General features: G+C 43.9%; 1 protein-coding gene across 1 annotated transcript in view; it reads right to left on the reverse strand.

Annotated features, from left to right (window-relative positions):
• Positions 1-21815, reverse strand: part of Nell1 (neural EGFL like 1) — a 651975-nt gene that overhangs the window by 510915 nt on the left and 119245 nt on the right. Inside the window, exons 9-10 of the mRNA XM_051174243.1 lie at positions 18569-18642; positions 13091-13190 (exon numbers count right to left, since the gene is read on the reverse strand). Coding sequence (XP_051030200.1) covers positions 13091-13190; positions 18569-18642 — 174 coding nt within the window. The remainder of the gene's footprint in view (positions 1-13090; positions 13191-18568; positions 18643-21815) is intronic.

The following is a 21815-nucleotide window of genomic DNA, read 5'->3' on the forward strand; positions in this document are numbered from 1 at the left end:
AGCCACTTCTTGGGTCATTAGAGAGTAGATTTATAGCCCCAGTGAAACTGACCAATCACACTCACTAGGACCCAACCAAAATCAAAACATGGCTTTAGCCCTCAGAAATCTGGCCACTAACACCCATGGATGCTTCCAGCAGGACTTAAAAGACTTGCAATGATCATTACAACCGAAAGAACCTGATGTTCCTGCTGCCGCAAGGGCAATTTTAGGCACCGTGGCTCTCTGCCAGAGGAAGTGCCTGAACCTCACTCCTTAAGCCAGAGCTCACCACCATTGTGACACGTAAACCAATGCCACGTGTTCATCTCTTAGCACATGTAGATTCTGCTTCTGATTTCTTCATGTCTCGTTTTCCCTACATGCATAGAACAGCCTGAAATAAAAACCCTTCAAACATCAGCAACATGTATCAAAACACCATTTTAGACATCATAAAATATACAATTACTATTTACCTACTGTAAAAAAAAAAAAAAAAAACTTTAAAAATAAGCTTATGGTAAGGGAAACAAAAGACTTTTCAATGAGCCCTAAGTCCTCTGAACGAAAAGCTCACCTTCAGTCACTCCATCTTCCCAGGTCAGAGCCCATGTCTGATTCAGGCTCTAATCAGAGCTCTCTAAGGGCCGGGGTGTAGCTCAGTGGGTGGCATGCCAGACTGGTAAGGGAAACAAAAGACTTTTCAATGAGCCCTGCCAGGTAACCCTAAGTCCTCTGAACGAAAAGCTCACCTTCAGTCACTCCATCTTCCTAGGTCAGAGCCCATGTCTGATTCAGGCTCTAATCAGAGCTCTCTAAGGGCCGGGGTGTAGTTCAGTGGGTGGCATGCCAGACGAGCATTCATGAGGCCCTAGCATTCCAGCCCTGTACTACACAAACTGGACACGGCGGTACACACCTATGATCCCAGCACCTGGGAGGTGAAGCCAGAAAGAGCAAAGGTTCAAGTTCATCCTCAGCTGCATCTGAAGTTCAAGGCCACACTGGGCCACCTAATATTCTGGCTTCAAAGACAAACGTTTTTATTGTACAGCTGTAGCTGTGTGGATGTGTGACTCACAGGTGAGGCACATGTCTTAGTGGGTAAATTATTGCGTTAGTAGATTAACTGAAGCAATCATACCACCACAAAGAATTCAGACTCCAATAGTTCTTCTTGAACTGTTTTTGTTAGTGTTTTCACTCACAAACCATCAGCTCTGCCGACTGTAAGTAGATACCCTGATGATCTTTAGCAAATGTACTCAACACCCAGTTTGAAAACACTCTCTTCTACTGCTGGCCATCATCACTCCTTAAGTACGTCCTCAGCATCTTAGCAGACTGCCAGATCACAAGTTCTCCATGTCTATAATCCTTCAAATGGCTTTGTCTTTCTTATCTGATGTGTCTGAGTAGCATGACACTTAAGACACAAGCTTTCTTTTCTTTTATTACCACTCAGTTCTCCCATTTTCCCATTCCTATTTCAATCGGACTTCACTACATTTTTGTCTCTGGATGGTGATCAACAGGGTCTAAGACATGATCCCACTCAAAACTAAGCATCAATCTTGCTCAATGTTTGCCTTCTAGTTCTTTATTTTCTTTCTTCTCTTGTAATTATATAACTCTGTATGAAGTACTTTGGTTGTATTTACCTGTCCATTACTCTCTCTACTCTATTCTCTTCCTACAAAACTCCTTGTTCTTCCCAACAAGTGTCTGTGTGTGTGTGTGTGTGTGTGTGTGTGTGAGAGAGAGAGAGAGAGAGAGAGAGAGAGAGAGAGAGAGAGACCCACCGCATTTAATTAGGATCATTTTCCTTAGCATGGGTGGAAGTTTATTCTGGAGCATGGTCCACTTAGCAGTGGCTACTATACTACTGATGAAAATGACTCCCCATCTCCCAGAATATTTTTTTATTTATAAGTTTTTATTAATCCCAGAAAAATGTTAATCACCATAGTTTCTCAGGAAGGAGTAGGGCCTCATGATCCTGTTCCCCAACCACAACTGATTGTTGACAGGCCCAATATTGTACATGTAAACACAGCTGTGGTGAACTCGTGAGTGCAACAGCCTTGTCATGCCTAGAAGACAGCATGTTACCATCCTCTTCCCTGCCCTCCAGCTTATCCAGCCTCTCACACTCCATTGCACACTGTTCCCTGAGCCTTGGGAGAGGTCGTCCAGATGTCTTATTTAGGGCTCAGCACTCAACAGTCTCTTATTCTCAACACTTTGACCAGTTATGAGTCTGCCTTAGTGACCGCACACTGCAAAGAGAAGCTTCTGCATTAGCTACAGGGGTAAATATAAAATATTAGAAGGCAGCTAGCCAATTGCTTTCCAGTTGGAGTAGAGAAATAATCAATCAAAAGGAAATCATACCTGCCATACTAAACCTGATCATCCTTTTATCTTTATAGACTTAGAAGATACAACTAAATCAAGAACACACACACACAAATAGCTAAACAGACAAGCCATTGTTCAAGCTTTTTTTTTTTACTCTTTTTAATAAGTGACTGTTGGGTCTTTGAAACAACTATGAAATTAGAAGTACATAGTGGCATCTTTAATTTAGAATTTGTTCAAATGTCCAAAACACTTTAATTGTAAACTATGCTAATTAAACATTGACTTCTTCATTCATGTCTTCTAACACAAAGCTAGTCATGTTACATATATGGCTTTATTAAACCTTCACAACAACCCTGAAGATCACTATCCTGGATTTACAAGTTAAGGAGATGTGACAGGGAGTCTGTATATCCATGCATAACTGACAGTCACAATTTGACTCTATTGAGAAAATAATTCTCCTAACATTTAAATACCTGGGGGCATAAACAACCCAGCAATATCCTCTCCAATGATGTTTATGTATTTTAATTCTCCTGGGTCTATTAATACCCAAATAAAACTCAAGAATAGGTTTTAAAAAAACAATTTTTTTTAATTGTCCATTTAGGACTCACCTGCACGTCTGCCAAGCTGCTCCCATCAGAAATTAAGTTAAATACCAAATCTTTCATGGACACATGCTGAGACTATCACTTTTCTGGGTGACCAATAGTGAGGGAATCACAGCCCCCCACCCACCAAGAGCCTAGAAAACAATACTGAGTTACTAGCATGCCTGGCTTTACTATGTTGTGTCATTATAGAAAACAGACCACTGCCCATTAATGCACTTTTCCATTCCAGCTTCAACGATAACCTCACAGTTCACCAGAGGAAGCTGAACTTTTGATCTCATTCCCAAACTGAGCTTCACAGACTCTTCCCATCCATCTGTGGCACCTTCATCTACCCAAATAAGAGAAACTGAAGGTGTGTTAGCCTTCATCCCTGGAAAACTAGCTCTCCTGAGCCCCATCAGTTTCATCTTGGGTGTGTATATATACACGCATGGATGCATGCAAGTATATGTTGCTTTGGGGAGCTAGCATCACACTCATGTGTAAGGCAAACACTAACGCTGGGCCATCCATCAGTCCTTTGTTCCATAAATATATCTTCAATTTATTTGCTTCTGCTCATCCCCACACTATAATATTGAAAACCTCTTTCCCACTCTACTATCCTCTCTCCAATGGAAACCATCTCATCTATCTCCAACCCTTTGCCTTCCTCTGATTTACTCTCCACGGTTTTTCATTGAAGAACAAAATCTTTAACATCATCTTCTCTCCGTTCCTTCAACTGCTCTAGTATTTCTTTCAATTTCTTATTTGTTGTTGCTGCTACTGTTTTGTTTTTTGGGGCCAGTGACCCTTACATCCCAGGCTGACGGCAAAAACCTTATGTAGCACAGAATGATCCCAAGTAGTGGGATTACAGCACCGCACTCAGTCTTTGAAATGCTGGGAACTGAACTGGGAGCTTTCTGCATTTGAGGCAAGCTCTCCACCAAAGGAGTATAGCCCTTACCCCTCCTCTAGCGTTCCCTTTTACTATTCTGATTCAAGGGCTTCGCAAACCCACTCCCTGCTATGATAACTCAGCTTTCAAGTTAAGGCTAAATACATCCTACTCGTGTGGCAATGAGGGAACCTTGGTCAAAGGGTGAAGTATTTTGGTTAAGCAAAAAGAGTAAGTTATGACCCTCTATTACACAGAATGGGGTTTGTGAATGGTAAAAGTCTATGCTGGAAAGTTCCTAAAAAAAGATTTGTCTAAAAGTTCTCACTGAGCCCACAAAAATGATGAGCAAATTGGTAAGTATGTGAGATCGATAACTGATACATTAATCAGATTGCTTTAATAATTCCGTAATGTATATACATATCAAAACACCATGTTGTTGTAAATCTAAATACACATTTTATTTGTCAATTGTGCCTGAATAAAGTTTGAGAATATATTTCAAAAAAACAATACATCAATCTTCCCCACACACACTTCACATTCAGAGAAACATTTCTTATTTCCCAATTTTAAACTAAACATTATTATTCTCTCACATGATGCCTTGACTTTGTTGGAGTTGTCATAATGACTAATTATGGAATTATTTTTGCTTTTATTAGTAGATGTTTATCTCCCCACTAGAAGCTCACATTAATGAGGGGAGGGACCGTGTAAATTTTCCCACCTGGCTAGGAATAAGAGCCCAATAGGCTCTCAGCTGATACTCATTCAACTAAATCCTCAGTGTCTTCTCAAGCTAGAAAACAAAGCGGTTTTTTTGTTTGTTTGTTTTGTTTTGTTTTTTAAAGATAAACAAACCGAGTCTGGAGAGGTTAACCACATTCCCTTTGAGAACTAAGCTAGTAGGTCACGGAAGAAATAGAGTTATAAACACAAACATGACTCCTAGTTTTTCTCCACTACCTGTGTGACAGGCCAGTCATCATTTCCATCATCAAGGGAAATTCAAGGCATGCTGACCCTGGTCTGGAAAACCAGCATTCCATCAGCCACTGGCATTTTCCAGCACATGAAATACGTGTGCTTTCCCAAAGAAACAAACCTTGTTTCTTACTTTAAGAAACACCCTATCATTCCCCCCCCCCCCCCCCCCCCGCTGCCTGGAGACTCAACCTCAGGAGAAGAATAGCTTGCCATTCAGCAGAATGGTATTCATGGACGAGATGCCAAGATGAGGAAGACCCAATCCAGAGACTTCGGTGTTAAGATGAGCGAGTGCTCTGAGAAAGGCAGACCAGCTGGAATGCAGCTTGAGGGTTCGCTCGGGGCACACACCCGAGTTCGGTTCCCGTGCCCGTTCATTCACCCAACAAAGCCTCAGTAAGCACAAAGGATCTAACCAGTCGTTATGCTTGGCAATGGAAGTGCGTCAAAAACTACCATGCACACAAAGCAGCAAACGCCCATGCCATGTCAAAGGGATTGATGAGGACACATACATGGCGGGTGTGCCACACTTGTCTTACTGAGAGGTTGACAATCTGCACTCACTCTGTGGTCCTATATCTTGAACCAGTGTGGTTTCTTTAAAACCATTTTGCTCCATTATAATGAAGCCCCCACATTACCACTGTCTAAACCTCTCTCTCTCTCCTCTTCTCTCTCTCCCTCCCTCTCTCTCTCTCTCTCTCTCTGTCTCTCTCTATGAATATGATAAAACCATTCATTTCTCTTGCTTCATCTCGGGCTTCTGCACCAACGATGGACAACATCTGTGTGCCCTGTCCTATGGCTTTTTCTACAGAAAGACAGAACAACCCTGACCCCAGGCAGGACTTAGATTCATGGAGGTAGCTAAAGGCTGACTCCGCAGAGCAGTGGTTCTCCACTTCCTTAATGCTCACACCTTTTAATATTGTGTTGGCTCCAACCATAACATCCTTTTCATCGCTACTTCACAAATGCAATCCCGCTACTTTTATGAATCATAATGAAGTATCTGTGTTTCCCAATGGTCTTAGGTGACCCCTGTGAAAGGGTCCTCCAACCCCCAAGGGGGCAGTGACCTACAGGTTGGGAACCATTGCTATGGAGGGAGCACAGCTTACCCCAGGTCCCCTGCCAATAATGCACACTCCTCACCAGCATGACAAGCAGTCTACCTTTGAGTTGTGTAGCTGGGCATTCTGCACACACACTCCAAACCCATCTACCCCAAGTCAAATTTCAAAAGTCCATACCATTCCATTCCTAACTACCTGCCCAAATGTGTAATTCACACAAGGAGCAATGGCATGTGGTCCAGGTGCCTGAGAGGCAAAGTCAGTGTGCCTTCTACCAAATGCGTAAGAGAGATGTTTTAGAGAACAGATGTCCTTAGGGACCCCACAACCAGAGCACACGCCACAAGAGAAATTGGAGCCCTGTGGAATGAGAGGGTCCCTTTAGCCTTTAGTGGACAGGCCATGGTGCCATCAGGACTGTCAAAGGAGCGTGGGCTCCACATCCATTGGGGTTCTGTCTTAGAAAGCTAGCAGCTTCTTCTGAAATTGTCGACCCCTAGTGTCTTCCTGTCCACAGCAGCCCAGCCTAGTTTCCAGTCTTCCCCGCAGATCCATGGAGGCCTTCGGCGCCTATCACACTTCCGTGGGCACTGGGTTCACTGGGTTCCTGTCTTCTCTAGACTGTGCTGTCCTCAGATGCTTCTGCTCACGGCACGTGGCTGCACTACGGCCCTGGCTTTGTGATCTGTGTTAGCTCACGTTTGCAGGGTTTTTGATCTGATTCATTCAGAGAACAGCCCCTGCCCTGAAACATGGCCAGTTCCTCTGTGTGCACACAAGCCCACATTCTCATTAAATCCTCCTTTCCATATCTCTTTCACGTCTAACACCCTGGAGTCTCCTCTAAGATCATTTCAATTATAAACCCACCTGAAATGATCGGGAAGCACGGGAGTAAAATTCATGTGATACCACGATTCTTTGGGAGGATTTAATTGAAGAGCATAAAATCTTAAATAGTACAAATAATCTCAGCTAATTTCAGTCCCGGCCAGATGACAAGGCAAGTGAGCATGAATTAAAATTACAGATAAACACATTTGGAACAGCTGTCGGGAAGAACTTTCTTCCAACACCCAAAGTCATAAACATGAAGCGAAACCCTCCAAAGTCATTGGCGATGCTGAAGATACAATTAGAGCTGATTATGAGGGAAATAAAACTCCGAGGAGTGTGTGAGGATGCCAGGATGGGCCAAATGATTGGTGTGTTTTCCTGGAGCAGTCTTGAGAATGCATGGTCAAGATTATTAGCTCTTTTTATTTTTGTCAGCTTTTGACTGAGAGCACCAGAAACCCATGAGCAGCATTTCCTGCTGGGTCCACATTCAATCCTTCCTTGCCTTTCTCCAGGAAGGGGCATAACTTCCAGTCCACTGTTCCCTCTGCCTCTCCACCTAGTGACCTCACACCTAATGGACAGGCCTCTGCCGTGAGCATAAACAAAGCTCACCGGTGGCTCTGGGGCACCATAGAAGAGAGCGGCGGCAGGAGTCAGTCAGGGTCACTCTGGGTGCTACACGGGTGCCTGAGACCCTACAGACACAGCAATAGCAAAGCGCCCCAAGCTGTGCACATCGCACTGGATGCCGGGCATGTGTCTTCCTCAGCTGTTCTGTGGTACTTTTCCTTGGTACTCCATGGCTGTGCCCACAGCCTTGCAGATTGAGCTATGTGGTCAGCTGGATCCAATATCTCCCTTAAAGAGAGGGGGAACTGCTTACAGCTTTTGACATGACCCAAGATTTTTACAGAAGCAGGCATCCAAACCCCTGCTCTAAATTCCACGTCAGCTGATGCAGTTAACACTACAGAACACAACATGTTGTTATATTTAACTCTAACGTCTCAGAGTCAAATTCTACAAAGACAAAAATACACACAACCACAAACTCAATGTAACACAAAGTTCTGTATCTTTCATCTTCAATAGTCATTGGAGCAGTGGTAGACACACAGAAATTGTGTATCACTAATAAAAAAAAAATCATGTCATGGCCAAATTAATGAGTTATAGCTTGAAGACATTAAGTTACAACTCAAGAAAAAAAATATTTCTTTTTTAGCACTATCGTGCACAGGATGGACAGAGTGTATTATCCAGCGTTGAAAATGGCGTCATTTAAAGTCTTGAATGTAAAAACTACAGAACAGATCTCCATAACCAAAAAGTTTACCCTGTCCCTTACATTAGAGATGTCATAACGCACGATCATTTAAAGCAGTGTTGTTTGTTAAGTTGGATATCTTTATGGACATTGCATAAACACTGACTAGGAGATGGAGGACGGTTCTCTCCAGTGCCCAGTCTATGCCTCTCTGATAAGGTGGCCTACCATCTTAATGAGAATAAATCTTGGGAAATAGGTCTAATTCCCAAAGCAGGCATGAGCATGGCTTTACTTCAAATTTCCAAGGAATGACAGCTCTGGGGACAACATCCTCAGGATACAGAGATGGCAACACCCCTGGAAGCCCCTTTATGCAGGTATAGAGACCACACCCAATTGGGTTTCTGGGATCAGTCACACCACGGTGGCAGAAGCCATGTGGCTGTATCAACCACTGAGCCAACCCCAGATACCTCATTTCATCTCATCAGACCTCACTCACATCTCTGGGTGCCTGCAGGAGATCTCAGCTCACAAACTAAACAGGGGAACCTCCCCATATGCAGACTACAAGCTGATTTAACATGGGGCTGTAGGGGTGGTTTGGTGGTTGGGAGCACTGTATGCTCTTGCAGAGGACCCAGGTTCAATCCCCAGCACCCATGATGGCCCACAATTGTCTTTAACTCCAGTTCCAGGAGATCTGATGTCTTCTCATGGCCTTTGAGGCAATGTATAAAATGTATAAAAGCAATGCACAGACATACATTCAGGCAAGTACTCACATGCCCACTCTCTTATTTTAATTAATTTACGTAGATATTTATGTTTTGAGGAGGAGCCCCTGAAATACATGTCTTGTCAGAATGGCAATAGTTCAGGCCCCTCTTCCTCTAAGACCTCCCCCCCACACACACACAGAAGATAGGAACATGGGGGGAGATGAAAAAGAGTGGACAACAAGTAAGTTTGCTCTCTCAGAACTATGCTACCTCTAATGAGCCCTTAAGGAATAAACTGGAACTCAGAGACATGAAGTTAGTCTCACAGGGAGTGTGGTTCAGGACCACAAATGTTGAGTTCATCAGGAAAGATCTTTTAAGTCGCAGGACTTTATGGAGAAGTCACAGCCCCTATCCTGCTGAAGGCCTTCCAATTCCTGGTTGCAAGATATGCAACCAGGACGGACCACATAGGTAAGTGAGCTCCTATTCTGTGATTCTCAGCTTTCGTCTTGGAGAAGAGGAGGTGATGGCAATGGGTGGTACTGAAAAGGCCCCTGATCAGAAGTAATTTCTGCCTTATTTCTTGGACTTCACTAAAGATGATAGCTAACCTCTGTGACGCAGGATAGATTAAAGCCGTTAAATATGACGTAGCCTGAGTTATAGCATTAGGCCACTGGGTTGCCTTCCTCGATTAAAAATATCAAATTTCAGCCAGAAAGGATCTGGATACACAGGCATTTGACAACCGGATGGGTTGGAAATAGGTACACATTCTAAACAGTAGCTATTACTTTTTTGTAGCATGAAGACAATTTTATTAGAGTTTAAAAGAAAAATTCCAAGATCAGGAAAGCTGTAAATCTCCCCAGCTGCCCAGAGGAGGAGAAAGGAGGGCAGAAGGAAATGTCCATGCCATTTCCAAATGGCCTGCATGAAGGGAAATGTCCATGCCATTTCCAAATGGCCTGCATGAAGGGAAATGTCCATGCCATTTCCAAACGGCCTGTATGAAGGTCAGCTTCATGGCAGCCAGGAGCCATGTGCTGAGTGGTTTAACAAAGACATCCAAGCACAGGGACAGGAAGAGGAAAATAAAACAAGTTATCATTTCCTGGGGAGTTCAGGAAAGCTGCAGACTTAAGAAGGCCACAGGCATAGCTCTGTAACAGGGCAGGAATTCTGGGAATGAAATGGACAGTATCTCATTAAAGGACTGATTAGCCTACCTACCTTTTCAACATGACTTAAACAGAGATGCCTTCCTCAGAGAAGCTCCCTGGCTAGGTGACTGGCATCAGGCCTTCACCCAGGCCAGAGATTGACCAGATTTCACTTAACAGACCCTTCGTGATGAATAGCTATGATTTCAACTGTATTAGCCTTTAAAGATTGGGAATAAATACTAGGTTCTCCTAATCCAACTAACTCTCCCTGAGTGAGAAGTTTGTAGAAGAAGCAATGCTTGAGCTGACTTTGGAAAATAAGAGAGTAAATCAGATAAAGAAGGAGATTCCAGAAAGAGAAAATGAAACAATTTCTGCCCCATGAAGTATCAATCAAGTGTCAACATATTTGAATCTTTCTTCTTTAACATAGAAGTTGGCACATGATTCTGCTCTAGTAAGTACGAATTCACCATGAGCCATTACCTATAAATAAGGGAATTGGCACATTAAACAAGAGAATAAACAAAATATCAATGATGGGATGGAGAGATGGTTTAACAGTTAAGAGCACTGGCTACTCTTGTAAAGGACCCAGGCTCCCTCCCCATACACACACACACACACACACACATACACACACACATACACACACATACACACACACATACACACACATACACACACACATACACACATACACACACATACACACACGCACACATACACACACACTCACACACACACATACACACACATACACACACAGACACACACATACACACACACATACACACACATACACACACACATACACACACAGACACACACACACGCGCGCACACGCGCGCACACACACGCGCACACACACGCGCGCGCACGCGCACACACACACACACACTTGTAGCTATAGTTGGGAGGAATCCAACACCCTCTTCTCACTTCTGCACACACCAGGCACATACACAGCACACAGACATACATGCCAGCCAAATACTTGTACACATAAAATAAATAATCAAAAGATGTATTTTAAAAAATAGAAAATTTTAAGTCAAGCAAAGAAAAGACACAGAGGACTTAATCTGACACACTTCTCAAGAAACTGCTCTCCCTGCGTCTTTTCCGAACAGGAACTGTAGTTCCTGCGAAGATGCAGAATTCAGAACACAAAAGAAGCTCTCGCCTATACAAGCATTTCCTACACAAGCATCACCTTTTCCCACCAAATATTTAACAGAGCAAAGAGTGCATATGCACGGAGGCAAAAACAAATGCTCTCAGCTCCATAGCTTGGCCCCTGACTAAGGCGGGCTCTATGAAGTCTGCTCTGCTCGTTCCTCCACAGCTGAGTCAGGTCTGGCAAAAGCTACCATGGTGCTTCAAAGGGAGCCAGGTGTGCCTGTGGGACTGCTCCCGGCAGCCTTCCCAATAAAGGCTATGGGGCCAGGCAAGCAGAGGCAGGGGCACCTATTGTAAATTGGGCCCGAACAATGAAATTCCTCTTGAGTTTCCGTGCCCTAATCAATGGGCTGCTCTAATGAAGCCATTTATCAGAAAGGATCTGCATCAACAGAGGCCCGCCTGGCACGTCAACAAATAGCCAGGGATGGATTTTGCATTAAATTATAAGACCTAACCTAAAACCCTTATTGGTTCCCAATAAGCACATCTCTGAAAATCCAACTCAGTACTTAGGTATTTCTAAGATCTCCCAACTGCAAATAAACAACTCTGCCCTCAGAATGGAGACACACCCTCCAAGAGGAAGGCTCATACATTAACTAAACTCACAAAGTTCATTCAGCAGGCTTAGGCAGCTCAGAAAGAGTGACCCATGCTCCTCTGAGTGGCCCCTCGCAGACGCTTCTGTAACCCACTCCAATAGACTCGCTGGTTCACCAAGACTTGGGTGGGGTTATTCCTTCAGTCTGTCTCCAGTACCCTTTATGGAGTGGACAAGTGTTTGTTCTCATCTCCCCCAAGAAAAAGTCTTGGGGAGCAGAGGCAGATGAATGTGTCCCTCACTCTCCAGCCATTCTCTGAAAGCAATGAGATTTTACATGGCAGAACTCTCTCCTGACCAACCACTGAGAGTAATCACAGCTTGAGATGAAAACACATCATAATAATGTACGTTTTCCATGTATATCAGAAGGTGCTGGGCCTGGAGTCAGCCAATCAGGACCCTCTACCAGGCGTCCCTGTAAATAGTTTCAGACGCCGCTGTGCCTGCTCATACACCTACACACCTGCTTCCTTTTGTACCACAGGAGCAGAGTGAGGAGATGTAATAGAAAACTTGTCTGCAAACGCTAAAATATTCTCCCTGTAACTCTTTATAGTAACGAAGAAAAAGGTTGCTTTCTAGAAAAAAGAAGGAAGAGGATGGGAGGGAAAGATTACATAGGAAAGGACCTGAGCTAGGTTGCTAGCCTCTGGGCCCTCCTTAACTCAGGCAGCACACAACTCCTGTTAGGGAGGCTCTAGCCTAGTGGATATTGGAGAACAGAAAGTGCCTGGGATAGGCATAGTTATGAAATAGTAGTTATGATTTTAACTTGATCGGCGTGTTTTTGAATAAATTCTAGGTTCACCTAACCCACCTAATTCTCCTTGTGCGAGGAGTTCAGGAAACAATCAGATTGTAAGCTAACAACTGAAGACACGGAATAAATTTGGTAAAGAAAGAGGGTCCAGAAAGAGAATAGGAAACAATTACTGCCTAAGAATTAATTATCAAGCATGCTTATTTGAAGATTTGAGTCATTCTGAGTGAGAACTGGCCCACAGACGAGGCAGGCGGAACACTGCTCAGTACCCTCACTAAGAAAAATGTAATAATGGTGGTAATGGTTGTTATTACAGGCACTATCATTTGCTTTAATATAGAAACTACTGCTTATTGGATGTCTATCACATGCTGGGCCTTCTGCTTGTGCTTAGGCATTAATCTTCACAGCAGTCTCGTGAGGTGGATACTGTTATTATCCTCGTTTCACAATTGAAGAGATGATCTCAGAGAAAGGTAGATGGGCTCTGCAAGTCTCTGAAATCAGGACGGAATGGTCAAGGCAAGCTGTCAGCTCACCACTGTCCATCAAAACCTCCGTGCCTGCCAAGCACCAGCCCCGCCCAGAAGCCTCAGACAAGCTCACTCACCTCGGCAGACCCTGCAGCACTGGTTCTCAGGGAGAATGTGGTCCTCTGCAGAGCAGTTCAGAGGAGGGCAAGCTTCTGTGATCTTTACCAAGACTCCACCCTAGAAGTCAAAACCAGGAAGAGTTAGTTCCCCTGCACAGCCAATCACAGCAGCTTCTGCTGCTCCCTGTGATTAGACTGCAAAGGTAACCAGCCAGATATTAAGAGCCTTCCTTCCTTCCTGGGAATTACACTGAGAAATACAATCCTGATTGTACTGATGAGTCCAGGGAGAGAAAGCGGGCTGCCTTTTCTATATCAAAACAGCCTGGGTTTCAACAACTTCCATTTATATTTTAGTCTCTTTTTTAACTCAAAGGGATGCCCATGAGATGTGTTGGTGATTTCCAAGGGCTGATAGCTAAGTGTGGTGGCCTCCTGTGCCAGGTCCTGGGTTCTATGCTGTGAACTGTAATGTTTCACTTTGTGCCACCCATATTGTGTACAACAGGCTTCTGTGAAGCTATTCCCACTTTCCACGATCCACAGACTTGTCACCAGACACCAACAGGGTATCTATCTTCCTGGTTGTCAGAGAACTTACAATTCAGATGGAATGAGAGATGTAATTCCTAAACTAGGAGTGTTAATACAATACAGAAATTCCTTATAAATGAGCCCTGATAAATGTAATAAAACCCTCTCTGCAACATGCTACACATTGTAATTAGCTCTGGCCGAACAGGAGGAAATTATGAAGGGGCCATGTTGGAGGGAACTTGAGTAACTGAATAAGTAAGAGGTTTTACAGGTCAAGACTGTAGACAAGATATATACATGGTCATGAAAGAACGTCAAGCAGATGAAAAAGAGATTCCCTGGCTGTACGTAACATTATTTACAGCAATGTTGTTAAATATTCAGCCACGGTATGCTCATGGTCTCACTGCCTAAGGACCTTCCTGTTGGTGTGAGTGGTGTCTGAGTTTAGTTTTATGCTGAAGTTTTAAAAGAAGACCATTAATTATTTTCTTTTAAAAGGTTGAAGACACTCTCAGTTTATCTAAAGCATTTAGTTTTTCCTCCCGTTCTTTGCAGGATGTTTAAGACAGGCAGGAGGAGCCTCACTCTAGGTCAAAGGCAGTCCCAAACACAGGTCGGTCAGAGGACTGCACAGTCAGGAGAAACAGACACCATGCTCTATGTTTCCAAGAGACCCCCCCCATTCCTCTGGCCACCCCACACACTCCAAGGTCTCTAATTTGGCAGAACGGACACCCATCGCTAGAGATGCACACAGATGCAATATCGATGCCAAATACAAATAGGAAACACACGACTTGCTTGAGGGCTATCATGTCGCTAGCACAAGGTGAGCCACAGACATCAGCTACTCCTCTCAGGGTAAGTTATCCTCAACGTGACTTCCTCTTCTTTCTGGAACTTTCCTACCTAGCCAGCCTTGTTCCTAGCATTCTCTCTCATATGTTTCTCCCCCTCTCTGGCACTCACTCTTTCCAAACTCTGGCTTTTCTCCCGATTCCATGAAGGACTGACCCTAAGATCCAACGACTGAGCCTGTCATGTCCAGTCCTCTTCTACCACCACAGTCTATTCTCATTCCTCGGGTCAGATGACAGTGGTCGGTGTCTATCCTCAACAGCGAGCAATAGATCTAAAATAGCATCCACATCTGAGTCAAACCAATTATCGCAAGGCAACGGAGGCTGAGCACCTCCCTCTGGGGAACTGCAGTGGCTGTGAAAGGAAGTGGATGTCTCACCATCAACTCCAAGCCCATCATCTCACTGTAATATACGGGTTGTGTGGCATTTGCCTCCAGCATGGATAAGAACCCCTGAATAGTTTTCAACCAAACTGTGATCCCATATTTAGCTTCTGGATGCTTTCCTAACGTTCTAACATTGCCTCACCTCTCAGAGGGCACGTGGAGCACTGCATCCAATCAGAAAGCTGGAAGCTACCTTCAAGTTTTATAACCTCATGCCAAAGGCCCAAAGCCTATGGCTGAGCAGTATGTGACATCTCTATCTACAAAATGCACAGTCTCTGAATTATAATTTATGTTTCATGGTGTCCAGCAGATTCAGGCTATCTGTGACCTTTCATTTAAATTCCCCCTTGCTCAGTTTCTTCCACATGATGCACCCAATAGTCTAAGGGGCCCTTCTGGAAGCACACGCTGCTGGTCACTCATGCCAAAAGCCTGAGTGCATAGTCAGCTTCTAGGATTACTCAAATTAAAACAATGAGTGTCACTATTCCATTACAGCCATTATCAAAATGCAAGCTGCTAAAGAACTCATCTCTGCATTGTCAGATTCTGGGTGACTATTTCCTTGTATTGTTTCCTTTCAATCCAAAACTTTGCAGCATATTTAACAAATATGCGTTTATGTATCTATGTATGTATGTATATCTATATATAGGCATGTGTGCGTGCGTGTGTGTGTGTGTGTGTGTGTGTGTGTGCGAGTGCGAAGATAATTTAAATGCCACAGAAGACTTCTTAAAAGTGATCACGATGTTTTCATTCTATAAAGGGAGTTTGCTCTAACTACTGATGACATCAGTGAACAATTCTTTAAAATTTTTTCGTTATATTTTTATTTAGTTGGGGCCACGTGTGTGCCGCAGCATACATGTGGACATCAGAGAACATGTGCAGAATCAGTTCTCTCCTTCTGCCATGTATGTTGTGGGAATTGAACTCAGGTAATCAAGCTTGGCCCTGGGTTCTTCTACCTGCTGAGCCATCTTGCTGGCTCAAAGGTGAGGATTCTAATCAACCTTTAATACACTTGATACGTAATGCCCAATTCCAAAGTTTAAATGGAAACAAACTTATTTGCATATTTTTAAAATAATATGAACTGTCATTATTGCTATGTGAGTACACCTAACTCCATTTAACCCCAGGAAGTAGTGTTTTGCAACTCTATTTTGAAAACTATCAGCAGTAAAAAGTAATCTGTCATGCACACTTTTGAATCATACTGATTGTGACATGTTGTAGCCTCTACAGTGAGCTCTGTGTTAATATAAAATACTGCTACCCCATGTCAGTGGCCAAATGTAAACATTCCAAGCTCTATACAAATCTCTAGGCTCTAACTTGAATTTCTAACAACATACCAACATCTCTAAGTTGAAAAATGTCACTTCACTGAAGAAATTTTCAAAAAAAAAAAAAAAAAACTGATGAATGGGCAAATGGAAACAAGACTATTAGGAGAGTTATCCAATTTAGTTTACAAAAATATGGTTATTCTATAAATATGTTTCTCATATTGGTTAATGAATAAATCACTGTTGGCCAATAGGAAAGCAAGTTAGGTGGGACTAGGAGACAAGGAGGATTCAGGAAGTAGTAGAGAGGAGTTTAAAGATGTAGGCCCAAGAGACAGAGGTCCTGATTCTCTCTCTGGTAAGATAAGACCACATGGAAATCTTAGATTAATAGAAATGGGTTAATATTTAAGACAGAGCTAGCCAATAAGAAATGCAAATAACTGGCCAATAGCATTTTGTCTAATACAACATCTCTGTGTGTTATTTGTGGCTGGTATGGCTCTGGGACCAGACTGGCAGGGTAAACCTACTCATAACAGAAGCTTGCTGTGAGATCATGTCTCCTAGCAATGCCAGAAGCTACATCCATGAGGTCTCACCAACACGGTTGCCTAAACAGGAGACCAACAAGGAAAACATTAACAGACATGCCAAAGTGGATGGGAGAAATCCCATATATCAATTGCTTATTCAATACTAAATAGTCAGCCCTGAAAACATACATACAAGTAACATTATACAGACTGAGCAGGTCATGTTTAGGAATGTGTGTGTGTGTGTGTGTGTGTGTGTGTGTGTGTGTGTGTGTGTGTGTGTGTATAAAAAAGAGAATATGGATTTGAAAGAGAGCAAGGAAAGGGAAATGGGAGGATCTGGGGAAAGGAAAGGAAAGGGAGAAATATTTATTTTATAATCTCAATTTTTTTTTACAAAAACAAAGTAAGAAACAGTCTTTAAAAACTAATATGTTAGACTGAAGAGATAGATAGTGGTTAAGAGCTTCTGATGCTCTTGCAGGAATAAGAGTATGGTTGCCATGGTTGCCAGAATCCACATCAGTTGGCTCACATCTTCCTGTAACTCCAGCTCCTAGAGGTCATACACCTCTTGCCTCTTCTGAGTGACCTGTTCTCATAGGCACATACACACACAAAGATAAAAGGGGAAAATCCTTTTCTAAGATAACTTCTGAAAACACCTTGTGAAGGAATTTGGGACTAAAGTTGTCTCTTATCTAATCCCATAAAACAGAAGTGGATGGAGGTCCAGGTAGCCTTTTACCAGTGAGAGATCCTCATCTGAACCCAAGAACAGTCGTTATCTGAGCCCGCATCTCCCCTACTCTCTCAAGACAGCACTTGCAGAGGATCATTTTAGGTTTCTTGGGGAGAAATTAATATATTGCATACAACAGAAGCTAGTTTGGGGAAGACCCAAACTAACTAAGGGTAGCACCATTCTCTGAGTGACTCTATTAGGACCCAAACCAGCATTGGCCACTCTCTGCCTCCGGTTCCAGCTGTCAAGATTTCCCCATGATAAGCTGAGAGGGAACACTAAAGATCAAGGAGAAAGAATGTAACAGCTGGAGGATGGGGAGGTGTCCCACAAGAAGACATGGCCATTGCAGTCATCAACTATGAAGGGCAGCTATGGCTACTGGAACAAGACTTGCACAAGACTAGACCCATCAATATTTCCCCGGGAATTTGGAAGGGAGCCATGAGGCTCCCTCCACCTATCTCAGAAGGGCTATTGACACCTAACAGTTACTGGGCAAGGAATGACATTTTCTTCAGTTGTGTAGCCAACCCTCACCCCATAAATAACTCCCCACCCATGCTCATGCAAGCAACCATAATTAAACTCAGTGGCTCCTACATACGCCTGGAAAAATTTAAATTTGGAGGAGGAATTTGAAGAAGAGCAATAATAAGGGTGGTGAGATAGGCTAACAGGAAGGGAAGGATAAAACTCACGGTACACGTGTGACATTTAAAGAATAAAAAAATGATTTTTTTTTAATCTACGAGTGAAGAAAACCCTTCTCCTTGAGAATGCTCCTGTCTGAATATTTTACCATAGCAAGAGAAGGAATGCACATTACCTCTCTAAAATTAAAAATCCAACAAGTATTACAAAGAAAGCTAAGCCTGAGGAGTAACCACAGAAAAACTAAAAAATAAATTACACCATCAGACCAAAGTTCCTGCCCCAGCGAGCTCTCTCTCCCTCTCCTTTTCCCTCTCCCTGAATACATACTGGTCACCAGAAACAGTGGCTAGACCCAGCCCACCAGTTCTGCCCCTCAGGGACCCACTTAAGACAGCATGTCCCATAGAGGAACATCACATGTCTACCTTTTGTCTGCTCTGTGGAAATAACAGGGACCATAGACAAACTTACTCGACATTCCCGGCAGCTCTTGGTTAAAATCCGCTGGCCCTCGGCAAGAACTTTTCCTCCATAAATACATTTTGCTGTAAGAAAACAGAGAAAAACAGTTGACACCTAGTCATGCTATGCTATAAAATATCCTCAGAGGTTCCATCCAGTGCCAACAGATCCCATGGGAACATAGATTCCCCCAGTCTAAGCGATCTAAGCTTCTTTGTCTAATGTAAATCATGGGGAGAGGAACATGCATGGCCCCCTAAGCCATCAGCCTGACTTCAGCTTTTTTGTGTGTACCTCACCTGCACAGCAGAGCCACACAATTGATGGCAAAAGAAACCAAAGGGTAAACCGATATGATAAGATATAAAACAAAAGATAGTTAGTTGACAGGTCCGTGCAATTAGCAATATATTTATGTTTGGATTTTCTCTCTCTCTAGTGTGTGTGTGTGTGTGTGTGTGTGTGTGTGTGTGTGTGTGTGTGTGCATGAGCACGCACACACGCATTGGCGAGTGCGTACAAACCAGAGCATGTACATATGGCGGTGTTATGTCATCATCCGGTGTCCTCCTCTATCCCTCTTCATCTTATGTTTTGAGGCAGGGTCAGTCACTGAACCCGGCACTCCCTGATTTACCTAGACTGGCTGGCCAGCAGCCTCTAGGGGTCTGCCAGATACTGCCTTCCCAGAGCTGATACCACATGGCCATGCCCAGCTTTTCTGTGAGTGCTCCTCAAACTCGCACTGCAAGCACATTATGTACTGAGCTGTACCCCTAGCCCATTTAGCAGCAGTTTGGATGCAGACAGCCCTGCTGTAAGATGAGCCTCTGGGTAACGGCATATGCTGTGTCCATCAAAACTTCACTACAGGGAGGATTTCATAGGAGCTTTTTAAGATCATGAGAGGTGAGTGCCCTGAGCCTAGATCTACTTAACTGTGCACTCAGACAACCACAAAATACAAGCCAATCCAACCAATTGCTACATCAGCACACTGGAGGGGAGACCTTGAGAAAGGTGAGCTGTGTGGGCTAACAGGCAGGGCAGAGAGCAGCAGTCAGCCCTGCAGAAAATTTCAAAGAGAAACAGACCTTGATTTAGATTCTGCTGAGACCCGGTCCTTGACTTAACTTGCTGACTCACTTTAAGTATGTGCAGAATATGTCAATTTGCTATGACCCTCTCTGATTCTACTAGATTTCCCAGCCACTTCAAGAGGAACAGAAAGCAAAGGTCTGAATGAACTCTTTCCTGGCCCGATAAGAGCCCTTCTAACCCAAGTTCTCTAGAGTAACAGAAATAAATACACACTTGCCCTTCGTTCAGAGAACCATTCACCTCTCGGGCCTTCCATTTCTGTATCTATTAAAGCTGGGCTGATTAAATTTGGTAGTTCCCTGGACCTACAGTCTTCTCATTCTCATGGAACATCCACATCTGCCCAACCCTGTCCTCCTAGACACAGAAAGGGAGCGGCCAGAATCAAACACTGGTTCCCTGACACGCTGCATCTGTGGGATGGACGCTGGGACATGGTGCCCAGAGTCCTCTTAGACAATGAACATATTTCTACAGCTGTTGGAAAAGTGTTACCCAACAGGTCTCAGCCAACTGTTGATCTAGGATCCACGCTAGGCTGTGGAGAGCCACTTTGTCCAGAGCCAACCTCCTTCCTAGACCTGCCTATAACCAATAAAGCATTGATAAAATGACAAAGTCCTGCCTTCCTTGCCTGATTCTGACTGGGGATCCCAGCGGGAAGAACCGAGGCATTGGCTGTGAGTACATTATCACCTTCACTCTGCTTCCCTTTTTAGCCCCGCACTCAGCCTGCGTGCCTCTCCTAACGACGCATGTGGAAACTTCCACTGTAGACTGCTTCCTGTAAGCCAATGACCTGCGGCAACCCACACCGCCCAGCTTCACCTCGGTGTTCTGTTCTCAGTGAATGGCATCACCATATGGCATCACCATCTACACCAGCTCCTCCTATGCCTGCTTCTTCTTGCCCAGTGTGAGTAAGCGAATCTTAGCAATGCTTCCTCCTCAAGCTTCTTCTCCATCCCCACCCCGACAATGTCTTCAGACCATCAGCATCCCTGTTCTTCAGTATCTCCAGAACCTCCTTGTTCTAACCCCAGCCTTTTCCAGTCCTTCCACAGACAAGACAAACGCATCTTAAGATCCCAATTTGAGAATCTGAGACCCTACTTTAAAATATTAGGAGTCCCTGACACCTTCAGAGGGAAAAAAAAAAGTTTAAAATCTTTTATTAGGCAGATAGTCCATTCTGGCAACTTTTCCTTATCTCTCAAAACTTCAAAAGCTCACCACTCCCTGTGCTTTTACTATCCCACTCCGATAGCCCCACCCCATCTGTGATGCTGTGCTTTGTCTCCCATGGAAATGCTCAGATCTCCATTGTTCACTGGCACCTTCTGTCTTAGTTAGGCTAACTATTGCTGTGAAGAAGCACCATGGCCAAAAGCAAGTTGGGGAAGGAAGGGTTTATTTAGCTTACACTTCCACATCACTGCTCATCATCAAAGGAACCTGGAGGCAGGAGCTGATGCAGAAACTGCAGAAGGGTGCTGCTTATTGGCTTGCTCATCATCGCTTGCTCAGCCTGCTTTCTTATAGAACCTAGGACCACCAGCCCAGGGGTGGCCCCACCCACAATGGGCTGAGCCCTCCCATGTCTATTACCAACCAAGAAAATGTCCTACAGGCATGCCTACACCCCAATCTTCTCAGTCTAGTTCCCTTCCTCTCGCTTGCGTCGGGTTGACGTAACACCATCCAGCATGCCACCCCAACATTATACCCATCCCAGCCCGTGTCATTAACACAGACATGTCTGTTTGCACCCTTCTAACACACACAGACATACATTTCTACCCTCCCAACATGTATATCAGTTTTCACCCGTTCAAGATATTTACCCATCCATTTACATCTTTCAACATTTCCTCTCTCCCAACATATATACTTATCCATTTCCACCCTCTCATTCATATATGCCTCAAACTGTCTCCACTCCCCCAACACATACAGCCATCCATTTCTACACTCTCAATATATATGCTTATCCGTTTCAATGTCCTCTTGACTTCTCTTAAGAAGCGTGTGTGTGTGTGTGTGTGTGTGTGTGTGTGTGTGTGTGTGTGTGTGATGTAAGCACTTGTTAGGGTGGTTGGGTGTAGGGCGGGGCTCACTGTGTGTGTGTGTGTGTGTGTGTGTGATGTAAGCACTT

The sequence above is a fragment of the Phodopus roborovskii genome, unplaced genomic scaffold, assembly GCF_943737965.1.
Source record: "Phodopus roborovskii unplaced genomic scaffold, PHOROB, whole genome shotgun sequence".
Lineage (NCBI taxonomy): Eukaryota > Metazoa > Chordata > Mammalia > Rodentia > Cricetidae > Phodopus > Phodopus roborovskii.